General features: G+C 45.1%; 1 protein-coding gene across 1 annotated transcript in view; it reads left to right on the forward strand.

Annotated features, from left to right (window-relative positions):
- Window positions 1-8,337: 8,337 nt before the first annotated feature.
- Window positions 8,338-15,027, forward strand: part of LOC146202971 (histone H3-like) — a 47,500-nt gene continuing 40,810 nt past the window's right edge. The window contains exons 1-2 of the mRNA XM_084602443.1: window positions 8,338-8,394; window positions 10,004-10,240. Of these exons, the coding sequence (XP_084458569.1) occupies window positions 8,338-8,394; window positions 10,004-10,240 (294 nt within the window). The remainder of the gene's footprint in view (window positions 8,395-10,003; window positions 10,241-15,027) is intronic.

The following is a 15,027-nucleotide window of genomic DNA, read 5'->3' on the forward strand; positions in this document are numbered from 1 at the left end:
TCGCAGATTATGACTAGCAGCTTACCGGTATCGCTCAAGAGGGAAGTATACAACAGTTGCATCTTACCTGTACTCACCTATGGGGCTGAAACGTGGAGGCTAACCAAGAGAGTTCTACTTAAGTTGAGGACAACCCAGAGGGCTATGGAACGAAAAATGTTAGGAGTAACATTAAGAGATAGGAAGCGTGCAGAGTGGGTCAGAGAAATAACTCAAGTTACCGACATTCTAGTGGAAATTAAGAAGAAGAAATGGGCATGGGCAGGACATGTAGTGCGAAGAGAGGATAACTGATGGTCGTTTAAGGTAACAAACTGGATTTCAAGAGAAGGAAAGCATAGCAGGGGGCGGCAAGAAAGTTAGGTGGGCGGATGAGGTTAAGAAGTTCGCGGGGGTCAAGTGGATGCAGCTAGCACAGAACCGGGTTAAGTGGAGAAATATGGGAGAGGTCTTCGCCCTGCAGTGGGTATAGTCAGGCTGATGATGATGATGATGACATTGTCATTTTTTTTGTAGGAAAAAAACAACTGACAGAAAAAGAGGTTACTGCCACAAGACGAATTGTATCTGTTTGCATTCATGTGGAGCAAGCGATCAACAGATTCAAGACCTACAGGATTTTCAAGCAAGCTCTTCCAACCACATCAAAGACAATTAGCGATATGGTTTTTGTCTGTACAGGGTTGTGCAACCTTAAGCCTGCTCTCATTAAACAGGGTGTCTAGCAATGTGAAGTTGACAGGGCAAGTTGCATATTTTAGGAAATCAAGGAAATGTCAAGAATATCATTAGAAAAAGTAAAATTATTGTGATGGCCTGATATCAGATGCTGTAATAGTGCACAGCATGCAGTCAATGAACATCTGGCTTATCTTTTCTGACTTGTTTACAGTTCCCTCATCAAATTGAGCACTGTATTGCCAATTTTGTATGACCTAAAGAAGGTGGTTTAAGTAATCTAATATAGAGGCAACTGGGGCATATCCTGTAGTCCTCGTAGGTATAGTTTCTCTTTAATTTAACAAAACCCGCACTTGTTTATCAATGATGGTAGTCTTATGCAAGCCAGTTGTTTGTTTCTTGGAGGCATAAAAGACGAAAAGTACGAAGAAAGCACTCTGATTGGCATTTGAAAACCACCATTGTAAAATCACAGCAGTAAGTTGTTGATGCCCGCTGTGAGGAGGCTATAAAAGTGGAATGACAAAAGTGGATGTTAAATTTGATGGTTTAGTTTTGTTTATAGAGTTTAACGCTGTGAAGTGATTTGAATTATAAGGTGCCATAGTTAAGGGCTCTGGAAATATCGACCACTAGATGTCCTAATGTGCACTGATGGGCACCTTGCTTTTTACCGCCATAAAAAACCAATGAGGATTTCCGCATCCTCGTGTTAAGCAGCCGAGCACCATAACCATTGAGCCACTTCGGCAGATCCTTAGTTTTACGAATCTAGCAATACAGATAACATTTCAGCGGCTGCAATTCTGCCAGCGTAAAGGCTTGTTAAGTGCCAATCACTGTTAATTCACAAGGCCATACATCTACACTTTTCCATACTCAGATATTAACCTCACTGCTTTAAGTAGGGCTGAGATGTATGTAGGTTTGAAACAAGAATAGGACAACTGTCTTCGCATTGTCTTCTGCAATTAACTATGAGTCCATTATAGTTATATTTTTTGGTCTCATTTAGTTCTCATCATCCACCCAAATGAATGATTGCACTGACAGCAGCAGAGTTGTAAAAACCAAAATAGTGGAGGCGTTGGAACGGACGGTCTATCTAAAGCCTCACTAACATTGCAGACTCGGTCCTTACTTGTTTTTCATCTTTTTTGTACCAATATAAAAAGCCATACCTCTCTGAAAGCAAGCTTTTCTCTGCTCCAACATTGCGGAGCTAGTCACTGGTAAGAGATGAGTTCTTCTTAGTACTATTCAAGTACTGAATTGGGGTAAGGACTGCATACTTGGAGAACAAGTGTGGCAGCTTAGCGCTTCAGGGTAATGTCTAATGCCTCTCTTGTCCGCACGAGTCTTCACACAGTAATATTAGATTATCCCAAAGACTCGGTTTATAGTTTTTCCTAGTTACATATTAGGCACTTCACAAGTACATAATACTCATACACTCAACCTGGAATCTACTTGATGAGCATAAAGTGAGTATAGAAAATGTATATGTCAACAAACTTGAAGAGTGTATTATAAAGAGTACCCTCATTTCCCCTTAATTGATTTGCTTGTAGCTTACGGGGGTCTCGGTTCTGGCAGTCTTGAAGCCATAGGTAGCGTAAGAGGGTTGTAGCACATCTTTCGCCCTCGCTGTTGATCACGTTCTACGTGACGCTGGCGGTAACAAAGGACGTTTCACGTCCGCCGCCTTGGCTGAGGGTGGCGCTGGTGAACACTCTCAAGGTTCGTATACAGGCAGCATAAATACCCAAGAAAGTAGCAGGGGGGACAGCGGCCGATGCAGCTCAGTTGGAAGAGTACCGGACGCGTTATCCGGAGGTCGTGAGTTCGGTTCCCACCATCAGCACGTTGTTTTTTCTTCTACTTTGTGTTTAATTATGTTTCCCTAAACAGATTACTTTGTTAATCTCTGTGATTATCCAAGTAAACATTAAAAAAAGACAAAGTACCATCCCCAACGCTTTGCTTGGCCTCGCCGACTGTTGGCTTCTTTCCTTCATGTATTATATAACGAGCACCCTCATTTCCCCTTAGAATTCGCCAGGTAAAGGATATCCGCAGCATTCACACACAGCCATTCGCGAATGTCTTCTGTCCATGCAGTGACTGCACCAGAGTGGCTGTGAGATTGTCTGAAAAAAAAAAATGTTTGCAACTTCATCGCTTTTAATCTGCAAGAGAAATACATAGAAAAGTACACACAGATGAGGCAAACAATTGTAATTTATCACAGACGAGTGACAATCGCGTATAGAAGGGCAGATTGCATGCGCGATGAGAGTAACACAGAGAATCTGATCTCCCTGCCTTTAAAAGTAGCAGTAATCTATGCCTTGTTAGGAAAGGAAGAAATATGCGTCAGATTACTGTACCCAGCATCTTTCTCTTTGGCACTTTGTCTAGAGCGAACCTGTAAGCGATCCTGACAGCGGTAGTCGGAAGTACACATGCAGCTACGATGTATGTGTAAACACTGTTCTGAATGCATTTCCACGTCAGTTAGGAACGAACAGCCAACAACATTAAGCGCATTATAAGCGTATATTTCTAGCAACGTGAAGTACGTTATCGCGCAGTACGGTACATAACCTACATGAAATTGATCAGCAGCTGCAAGTTTGATGGCGAAAAGTGACCAGGCGTCACACGTAGCGCGTGAATCACGGTCCCGGTCGCTCTTTGCGAATTCTCATAGTTATTTGCGCTGAAGCAATGATGCAATGAAGAACTTCAAAAGCCAGCCATTACTTCCTGAAATGCACTTCCTCGTTTCTCATAACAATCTGCATTGAAAAACTGTAGAATTGCACCGAACGGCACTGATTGCATTCAATGTCATGATTTCCGCGCAGAAGCAATGATTAAAGTGTGGACCATTGTACTTACCTCCGATATCGGCAGGTGCCTTGGAGTCCGGCGGCAAGCCGACAGTGGTTGACGTCGACGCTATCCGGCCGTCGCACGAATTGATCCGCCGCCTCAGGCACTCACAGTAGGAAAGTATTCGCCTCGATAAGTAAAAGACACTTCTCAACACCAGGTGACTAGCCCTAAAGGTCAAAAGCGATATTGAGACGTCGAAAGGCAACCGATGCTTTCCGCAGTCGCTAGGCAGCCGTATGCGGACGCTGTCAGAAGCAGTGTGTGTCTCGGTGTGTCGGCGATGACTCAAGACACTAGTGAGATTAGCCGAAGGTCGCAAGATGACGCTGTGATGACGGAAGGTAGACAGAAACCCAGATGCAGACAGCAGCCACGGTGCTGAGGGCCGACTTTACACGAACGCCGACTGTCCAAAATGGCCGCGCTTCCAAGCAGATGCTAGACGGAGCCAGTAGTCCAAATATGGCGGCGCCCGCACACGCCTGAATGCAAAGGTTTTGCCTTGATTAGCACGACGCAGTGCTTACATTCTCGAAGTCTTGTTGGATACTACAGCGCTGATGTTTACGTGTCCGTTTAAACTTCGCGCCATGCTGCCACCAATAACACGTCTCTATTGTGACGCACTCCTGCCTCGACATGTCCTGGTTTGAAGCGAGACATAGCTCAAAGCTTGTGCAATGCAAGGGTTTACTCTTGCTTCTCTTGTTGCGAAATTTTCACTTGAAAGGCAAGCCGTGAACCAGGCTTTTCTGGCCAGGCCGAGTACCTGGCTACAAAATCAGCCCCTTTTTAGGTTTATAGCTTGCTCACATTTGGAGAAAAAAACCAGCTGCTTATCGAAAGCTTGTTTTCCTATCAAATAACGTGTTAGTCATTGCTATAGCACCGAAAGAAACCTCAGCGCTACCGGGTGCATTATCCACAGCGCAGCAAATGCCTCAATTCAATGAATAACTTGTTGTTTTTGTGCAATAAGTTAATTCTACGCCCGTGCTGTCCCCTATATATTCAGAAAAATTGTAATTTCAAACATGAGAACTCTACATTTTTAAGATCTTGGATAAACTTATCATCCTGAAATTGTTTTCTTCTCTTTCATATCTATATTAAACTGCAATTAGAGCATAACGGGCAGGGCCCGGGCCTTAAATTTAAGCGCCGGGCCGGGCTGAGTTCTTATCCATGTCGGGCCGGGCCGGGCTTGGGTCTGTAGCGTCTGGCCAAGGCCGGGCTCGGGCTCAAAACTGCGGCCCGTGCACACCTCTATTTTCATTAGCAGACGAACACCAAACCCACGAGCCATACGGCGACTTGTGCTATTTTAGCAGTCTATTCATGGTACTTCTACACAGCACATAACCGGAGAACTAATAGAACGTACAAAAGGCTGCCAGACTTACTCTTCGTAGTATTCTACGTCACGAGAACGAAGTGGCAGTAGCTTGCTGGAGTGGCCGAGCTCCTCACCTTGTTGAAGCGCTAGTCGTACCCACCAACGCCGCTGTCACCGACATTTCTTCGGAGCGTCCAACACACGTTGCCGTTACTCCGCGGCACTCAAAGAGTTCGCCAGAAGAATCAGGAGAATCTCTTCTTCAGAATCCTCATGTTTTATTACGGTGCACACTACTTGCACAAAATATCGAGCGCTGTCAATGAAAACACATCGACCCGCAGCTGAAAAACGCGCGCGAAAAGGATAGCTTTGATGGGCTGTCGTCAGATGGCGCCAACATCAGCATCGTGAAACCTCGTTCTTTCGGGGAGGATAACGAGCTCGCAGTCGGAAGCGGCGTCGGTGGCGATGGATTTCGCTCGCTTTCGCCGCCGAATTCTCTAGTGTGAACGAGTTTGAAGTCAAACAAAAGATCAAACAGGTTTTCGGAAAGGGTACTCTGCTATCGATCATATCTATTCCATCAACCAGGTGATAGAAAAATGCTCTGGCTGTGAGTTGTCAGTGCACGTTAAAGAACCCCAGGTGGTCGAAATTTCCGGAGTCCTCCCCTACGGCGTCTCTCATAGCCTGAGTCGCTTTGGGACGTTAAACCCCACAAACCAACCAACCATAAAAATGCTCTGAATATAACCAGCCCTTATACATAGCATCCATTGATTACGAAAAAGCATTTGACTCAGCAGAAACCTGGGCTATCATGCAGGCTTTGTGTAATCAGGATGTCGACGAGCCATATGTGAAAGTACTGGAATATATATATATATATATATATATATATATAAAGTGAGAGAGAGAGAGAGAGAGAGAGCAGCTGCACAGCAACCATAGTTCTGCATAGAGAAAGCAAAATTCCTATAAAGAAAGGTGTTAGGCAAGGAGACACGATCTTCCCAGTATTATTACAGCTTGCTTAGAGGAAGTACAGAGACTCAGAATGAGAGCAGTTAGGAATAAGGGCAGACGGAGAATACCTCAGTAATCTGCGATTTGTTGATGACATTGCCTTGCTAAGTAACTCAGGAGATGAACAGCAAAGAATGATTGGTGACTTAGACAGGAAAAGTAGAAAGGTAGGATTGAAAATCAATATGCCGAAGACTAAGGTAATGTTCAACAGCCTCAGAAAGGAACAGCAGTTTACGTAAGGTAGCGAAGCACTGCTAGTAGGCGAATGTGTCAACGTAGGACAGGTAACCGCAGATCCGGACCATGAAAGGGAAATAACAAGGAGAATAAGATTGGGATGGAGCGCATTTGACAAATACTTCCAGATTATGACTAGCAGCTTACGGTATCGCTCAAGAGGGAAGTATACATTAGTTGCACCATACCTGTACTCACCCATAGGGCTGAAACGTGGAGGAAAAGGGTTCTACTTAGTTTAGGACAATGCAAAAGGCTATGGAACGAAAAATGGTTAACGTTAAGAGATAGAAAGCGTGCAGAGTGGGTCATAAAAATAACTCGTTACTGATATTCTAGTGGGCATCAAGAAGAACAAATGGGCATTGGCAAGACATGTAGTACGAAAAGAGGATAACCGATGGTTGCTTAGGGTAACAAACTGGATTCCAAGGGAAGGAAAGCGTAGCAGGGGGAATTAGGTGGGCGGATGAGGTTAAGAAGTTCGTAGGGGTCAAGTGGATGCCATTAGCACAGGACCGGGTTAATTGGAGGAATATGGGAGAGGCATTCACCCTGCAGTGGGTATATTCCGGCTCATGATGATGACGGCGATGATGTGTAGTGAGTATCCCATGTGCTAGTGCCATTACACGGACTTCATTATTTATTCCGTTTAATTTTGCTGCCAATTATTCGTCTCACATTTTAGTCAAGATATCGAGGAAGTAGTCAAAGGCGAGTCTCACAAAGATGTCATATATGAAGTTGACCGAAGTTGTCCTAATGAGACGGATAGCCTCCTTTTCTTTTCTTTTTTTTAAGAAGAATTATAACACGCAAAAGAGACAAAGAATAGAAAATTGACTCGAGTGTGTCCTGCACGCTCTATTTAACTGATTCCTGAATGGTATGACAAATAGTCCCCTCCCCCATCTTCTCACGAACACAATGGAAGCCACCCTTTCAATGGCGTCGTCCTAGAGTTATCGCGTCGCGTTCATCCTACGCCTACTAGCGTGATGCTGGTAACATATCATTGGCAGACAGAAGGCGATCGACCGCGACAACTCAATAGTTCGATGCTGTTGATTGGGGGCCTCGATCCTGTGCAGAGCATTTGCCTCCGGGTTCGCGAGTTGCGCTAGACTGTCAGCACGTGATGGCTCTGCGGCTTTGGCTTTCGCCTCCCAGTTTCAAACTCAAGGATTCGATCAGAGCGACGGCGTCCGTGTTTCGATGGAGATGAAAAACAAGAACGAGCTTATGCAGTACATTGCGATGTTAGAGCATGTTAAAAAAAAAAAAAAGCCACAGGTGGCTGAATTCATAGCCCATGTTTCGCTCCGGTACCCTACAGTCCGGCTATGATGTGACAATGTTTGGTACCCGGACTAATAGCGGAAGTCTTGTAGATAACCTACGGTGCACTGCTGCTCTTGTGTTGTTACAGGTACATCGGGCAGACTTGAAAATTTTGTTTTCGAGGGCCCATGAGTTTCAACACCAGTGGGTTTTCTCTTTCTTTGTTGTTTTTCTTTCGATATGTTTTTTTGAAAGATAGGCCGGCAGATTAGGCAATAGCGTCGGTACGACATCGGGGGATAAAGCTGGCTTCCCACGAAGGGTGCGGACTTCTTCCCAATTCACAATATGAACATAGTCCCGTAGAACGAAACAAGGTTCGAAATGAAGCTCACAAACAGCACAGCTCTCATCCAGCATCTTGTCCAAGCGACGGAGGTTGATCTCCCACTGCTTCCTTAGAGCGTCATCTTTGGGACTGCCGAACAGGGCTATTTTTGGGCACCTGTAGTATACACATATTAGCAGTCTTGCATATTAGCAGTCTGTCCCAGTGAAGCTACCGGTTAGTACAGGCCACATGTCCGCTTACCCCATCAGGTGCGAAAAAAAGCACGAAGAGTTCTGATCTCCAGGCAGAACACGCATACACCGACGCACGTGGTGTAGTCAACACTCACTTTCGACGGGTGCTTAAACACGAGCCTGACTGGCCTTTACTGAACAAACGCTTAAAGCGGCCTCCGATAAGCGCTAAAAAAAAAAAAAAAAACATGCACACAACAGAGTAACAACGAAGCCACAAATGCACACAACGCAGTGGCAAATTGTGCGGCTGACAGCGACGAGCGGCGCAAAATCCTACCATGAAGTCGACCGTGGCGCCACCTGGTGCCGGCGCCGCGAAGCAGACGCCTGTCAGCGTACGTGGGACCTCCTCTCGGCGTCGAGCCGCCACGGAGTGAACACACTACCCAATATTCTAGTTCACTGTAGCCTTGTCGAAGCCGCGCTGACGTCCCGCGGATGAGCAGTTGTGCGCATGCGTCGATACCACGGTAACTAGAGACCCCACAGGTGCGCGGCGCGCTTCGTCACCGCCTCGCCGCACGCCGCTCTGTAGCCAGAAACTGTGCGTTTCATGCGCAGCTTTGCGTATAAAAGGCAGAGGTTAAATAAGCGGCTGTACCAACGTTTAACATGGAAGCAGGGAAGGAGAGTCCAGCTGCTGCTAAACGGCAGTATAGACAAGAGAAGATTAATTCTTGCGATCCTGAGGTTATCACCTGGCACTTGGCTACTCAACAGAGGGAATGAATGTAAGAAGGCGAAGAGAAGAGCATATACGCCCGAACAGAGAGAAGAAAGGCATTATCAAATCGATATACTGTATAGACAAAACTGAGACCACTGCATGCTACTTCAGAGATCATTCAGAAGTCTTCGTCTCTCTCAACCAATACAAATAAAAGATATGCTTGCCAAATGTCTCTCATCACTAAACATAGTGACCACAACAAGCTCAGCCACGAAAACGTGTACCTCTCCTTACGTATATCCTGGCACAACCAAGCATGCCATTGGCAGTGACATAGCCATTGCCAATGTTTTTTTTTTCTTCCCCCTTTGCCATATCACTGAAATGGACAATTATCACAAGGAAAGACTAATGGGACTGAATATAAAAAGTGTTCCCTCCTTCAAAAACATGGACTTTCTTGGTATCTTCACAATTACAAAGCGTAAAAGAATTTCCAGACAGATGACTGTCTTCCGGTCTGATGTCTCTCCTCTTGTGCAGTTCTAATGGCTCTGACACTTCCTCTTACTGAAGCACCAAATGAAAGAGTACCGCACGCCCTTCTTTGCATGCTAGTTGCTGCAGGCATTATTGAAACAAAGTTCGAGCAGAGTTGCAATTTTATATAGGGTATCCGTGCACATACCTTACATATTTCTTTCGCAGACCTTAGTAGGTTCTCTGAGAACTCTTGTTCCTCACCTCAGTGCAACGATTCAACTGTTGTTTTTGTTGATAATTTGCAATTCCTTTATTTTTTTTTATCAAGGCCTTCTAATACGGTAGAACCCCACTAGCTTGCCAGTAATCTATAATATAGTCAAGCTAAAGTCTTGATTATCCAGTATGTTATAAAAGAAGCTACGAAATCGGCATTGTTACTGAGATGTTTATTCTTCATAAATACATGTAAAGTAGCAAAAAAATACAATATCAAACTTGTGACTTGCTCTATTCACTGAGGTGTTCCTTCTGCAGAATAGCAGTCGCAGTCATGCCCCCCAGGGTGTCTAGAAGAGGTCGGCGAGGCCGGTTGCCGCCAGGAAGGCGAGGAGCAGGTGCACGAAAGGCTTGTGTGAGACGGGCCCAAGCAGAAACAGAACCTCTTCTGAGGTGGAAGAGGGAAGATAGAGGGAGCGATAGCCTGAGGAAAGGACGGCACGCTGCAGCGCGAAGGATGGACACTCACAGAGAAGATGTTTGAGGGTTTCGTCTGTGTGTCCGCATTGCAGACATGCCGGACAGGGGATGAGGCCGAACCTGTGAAAACGGGAGGCTGTCCGAGCGGAGCCGGCTCGGAGTCGAAGGAGGAAGGACCATCCTTTCTCCCTCATCTTTCCTCCCCTCCTCCAACTATCTGCACTTCGGCAGTGTCGACACCGTCGGCAGTCAACCGGCTGCAGTGCACTCCCTCTTCATCTTCAAGTCAACCACTACCACCACCACCACCACCGCAGCTAAGGTCCATGGTAACTGGTAAACAGAACATAATGTATACTCAGATTGGATACAGGTATTTAATTAAGGGATATATACAAAATGTTAATATAAAAGCACAGCAAAAGTGCCCCACCGAGACCGAAATGGATGCTGACACGAGCTTGATATTGCCACGTGCCTAGCGCCGCGCTGCCGCCGTGCTTGGTGCCGACGACGACGAAGCGGTTGTTGGCTCGACAGGCGCGTTGGTGCTGGACTCTGTTATCGGAGCTAGAAGCCGACCTTATTCTCAGGTCCTCGTCGACGTGTACCTTCACGGCTCCCTGTGACGTGGCAATGTGTAAATAAACATAGCAAGAGGCAACTCTATTGCCATCATTATACTTGGTAATATATTAGCCATTCACACACTTGCATTTCAAAAGCTACAAGATATACGACTGTGCAGGTGAGGTTCAGAGCTACATAGGCACTAAGTATGTGATAGAGCGATTAGAAGCGCAGCCTAGAAGCCGGCAGTGTGGTTTGGAATACGGAATTTCAAAAATGTGCATTTGAAAGCTCATTGAAGTTGCTTTCTTGCATTGCCTAATTACCTATAGACATTGTCAAGTGTGGCAATGCCGCCAGAAAATATTAGCTTCTTCTACATTATCAAATACACAAGAGGCATCTGTATTTGATGCAAAATAACTGAAAAAAATGCCATTGTTTGAAATTGTAATGCTGGAAAGTCAACTCAAGAAGCTTTCAAACTCGTATTTTTCAGGCTCAGCATTCTATACTGCCCGTTTAAAATTAATAGTATTGCACACTAAAAACGATAAATGAAAAGTTTTTTAGTCTATCCTATATAAATGCTCTTTTAATCGTAAAATTCTATCTTACATGATGGCTGCCTTGCTGCAAAATCTACCTGCAGAGAGCATGTAGATGTTTCTCTCAGTTTTTAAAATAGTAAGTTGTACTTTGCATAAGTACACTAACAAATATGAAACGAATCTGGTGGAACATTATGCTACTCACTTTTGTTGCTGCGCAATAATAACAAACACGACAATTGTTTTTATATTAATACAAACAGTACAGTTCACGAATGCTACATACAATCATAGATTATACAGTGCAATCTGTAAGGTGAGCAAAAGCTCTCAGCATGGTGTAACCTGCCTTTCTTGACGTCGAACAAGTTTTCTAGCAAGAGCACTGATTCTACAAAATGAGCCTATCTAGTTAAAATAAAATATAATAATACATGTCACAAAGCAAAAAGACGTGAGCTAAATGATTGCTGACAGACCCTAAGGATTATAGCTAAAACTTTACCAATCTGAATAAAGGCAAAAAAGAAATGTTTACAATATCTTCCAATTCTAGAAAAAAAAAACACATTTAAAAGCAATGGCCCTGCAAACTCATACCATATTTACCTTTCTTATGGCTCATGAAAAGGTGCCCCTCCCGCCGAATAAAGTCGAAATCTTGTTATCGAACACCTTCCTCTGCGCAGTGAAAGCAAGGTGACGGGGCGGCCATGTAGGCGGCTCTCGTGTTAAAAGGGCAAAGCCCAGCAGCGGGCAGCTCCACCGTGATGTTGACTGGAGTCGTGTAACGTTTCGCACGCGGCTTTTTCCGCACGTACATTCGCCTACTCCATGCACTGCGCAAAGCTGGCTGCGGTTTTTAGCGATCATCTTCCCAGCTGAAGGCGCGACATATATGTTCAGCTTTATGTTACCGCTTGGGGCATGCAGACACTAAGAAAAACAATATTCGGTCGCTGGATGAGCGGCTGTCTGTTATCAGATCGTTTTCAAGCTCTCTTTGACGCCTAAGCCGCGTGCGCGAGGTACGGACATCTACTGACGCTACCCCGGTCGAATTGCTCGAGCGCAATAAAGCGGAAGGAGGGGGGGGGGGGGGGGATGCGAGCATTGAATAACTACACCTGCACCGTGCAGAATCACCGGAGAACTAGCTAGCTAGCGACCTGAACACGTGCTGACCTTGGCGGCGGGGCCCTCGCGCACCGCATTGCGACCATGCCATCGGTGTAGTAGACGGGAAGTACTGATATAAAACACCTTTCTCTGCGGACTGCAGGTGGTCACGGTAGACGAAAGACAAGCTGGGGAGACATGGCCGCACTGTGGCCCGCAGCGGCGAGTTATGTGATAGTTCACAAGAACAGCGCCGAACGATGCCACGTGCTCAGGAGGGCCCCGCCGCTTGAGAAATTCGGCGCTGTGAGCGTCAACGCGGTCTTCAAAACAAAATGTATGTACAGCGCACGCCACATACCCTACCCTGGCGGCTTAGACGTCACAGAGAAAACGACCTTAAAACAGACGGCAGCTTGCCAGCCATCGGACGTTCTTCCAATGTCTGCAGTCACCAGCGGTAACAAAACACTCAACAGATGCGCCGTGCCTTTTGATAGAAAGATAACAGCTGAAACAAAAAAAAAAAAAAAAAAAGAACAGCCAGCGTTGCCTGTGCGTTTAGTAGGCGAATGCAGACGTTGAAAATATGAGCCGCGTGACAGGCGTTACATCAATCCGCTCAACACAATATATCAGCCCGCTGCTGGGTTTTGTGCTCTTGAACAGGCGGCAGCCCTCTGTAACTGCCGCTCGTCAATCACTGAACAAACCATTTAACTTAGGGTGTATCGCACAATGTACGGTCAATGCGCGTTTCAAAAATTAATTTCACAATGCGCCGTGAGTGACGCTGATCGACTCAATCTACGGCTCAAATCATGACTAAACTACAGCGCTCATCCAGAAACAACAACAAATGAATAAAGATTATGCTCTTGGGGCTTACGGACACAAGACGCCTCAGTCTGTGAGAGACGCCGCAGTAGAGGTCTGACAATTTGGCCACCTATGGTTCTCTAGCGCCTGCTGACAACGCAAAGTACACGGCTGCAATTTTTTGCTTTTCTCGGCCGCCGCCGCCAGGATCTAACTCGTGTGCCACCTTAGCAGCTAATCCACCGCGGCGGAGTAATTCAATTAATAAACAAGTAAAAAAAAACAAGCTTTCTCAGCACGCACTGGGCTCACATTCCATCCGCGTCGCTACTGCATTGTCTTTAACTTACTAAAACTAAACTAAACACTTTAACTAAAAAACGTATAATCCGGGAAAAATATGATCTTAATTACTTGATGTTGAAAAATATAACTACTGAATGAGACACAAATGTATCTAAAATTGAGACTTTTCACTACGTCAACACAGGGATCCCTATCTTCGATATTGCACGCTGGTTTTTGCGTACGAGTGAGGCAAGTTAACTTACAAAGAAGCTTATATGAGCCTTTGTAGGTTAACTTGTCCCACTCGTACGCAAAAACCATCGTGCAATATCGAAGATAGGGATCCCTTGGTACCTTGTCAGAAGGATGTTGTGTGCAAAATCCCGCTTTCGTGTGGTAGACACTACATCGGCCAAACTAGATGATGTCTGAACGTCCGGCTGCAAGAACACACTAAAAAGGTCGGCAACATTGCCATAGAGGGACAGATAGCTGCGCATTGTAAAAAGTGTGATGACAGTGAGACACCTTGCTATTCTTTGTTCGGCAAAACAATTGCTTTGTATTGCCACCGCACCAGCCTGAATAGGGAGATTGTGGAAGCATCGCAGATAGCACGATCAGGAGATGAATCCGTTAGCAAACTGTCGGTGGCTCTATCAAAAAGAGAGCTGGATTTCTTAGCTTAGGCGGCACGTGTACATGTCTTTCTTTCTTTCCCTTTGTGATACTGAAGTGTGTATATATATATATATATATATATATATATATATATATATATATATATATATATATATATATATATATATATATATATATATATATATATGCTTAGGAACCGCAATAAAGATTTGTTGAAAGTGCGCTATTGTCCTGTCCCCTCCTCCTCCTTTGTCTTTTTTAGCGCTTGCTATGTTGACGATGAACCAACACGCCCAAACATTTTCCCTTGTGAAGTTCATTTCAATCCCGGCCGCGGATAGGAAAAGGCACAACGCTTATTTTCGATAAGGGGATGCAACCACTCACCTCCACGCGCGTCCATGCAACAACACATTTCATACACCAGGCGCACAAGAAATTAATTAGCTTCCGAAATTAATTATGAAATTGACTTCCATTTTCAGTAAGTAAACTTGTAGCGCTACGACTAGTTAGATGAGAGGCGTGTGAGTTATGAGACGGCAATAAGAAGTGGCATCCGAGATTGCTAGCCAGGCCAGCATTATGAATGTTTATAGTCGAATGGGCCGCGTGCTGCCAGTCGCGGCGCTGAAGCGTGTAGGCCTCTCTAATTCTCGCGCAGACAAGTCGGTTGAGCGTATAAAACGAAGTTAATGCTGCCCTCGAGAGAGGTGTCTAAGTTGAGTGTGCTCTTTCGCACGAAATTACAATAGCATTCAAAATTATTCTAAAAATTGCTAAAATATCCAAATAGTCTCAATAATTGGGACTTTCCATTGTTTCATCATGTTTGAGAACTTCAAATTTGAGCACACCCCTACTTCTACTAATTTGTAATCACCAAACTTGAAGCTTTTTTATTTATTTATTTTTTGGCTTTGAGCTTTATCCGAGCTACAGCCACCCACAGCAGCCATACGCGCTCTCGCAAGGTAAGCAAAACTTATGCTCGATCACAGCAATGAGAGATATTAATTTCTTGACCCTGTTTACGAGCTTGATTCCGGGTGAACGTCTTCCGGAGTTAAGGTCTCGCTCATGACATGTTGCATCACGTCCTCCTCTCCCTTAAGGCGAACTAGGAG

Source organism: Amblyomma maculatum, chromosome 1 (assembly GCF_055883805.1).
Source record: "Amblyomma maculatum isolate TAMU_Amacu chromosome 1, ASM5588380v1, whole genome shotgun sequence".
Classification (NCBI taxonomy): Eukaryota; Metazoa; Arthropoda; class Arachnida; order Ixodida; family Ixodidae; genus Amblyomma; species Amblyomma maculatum.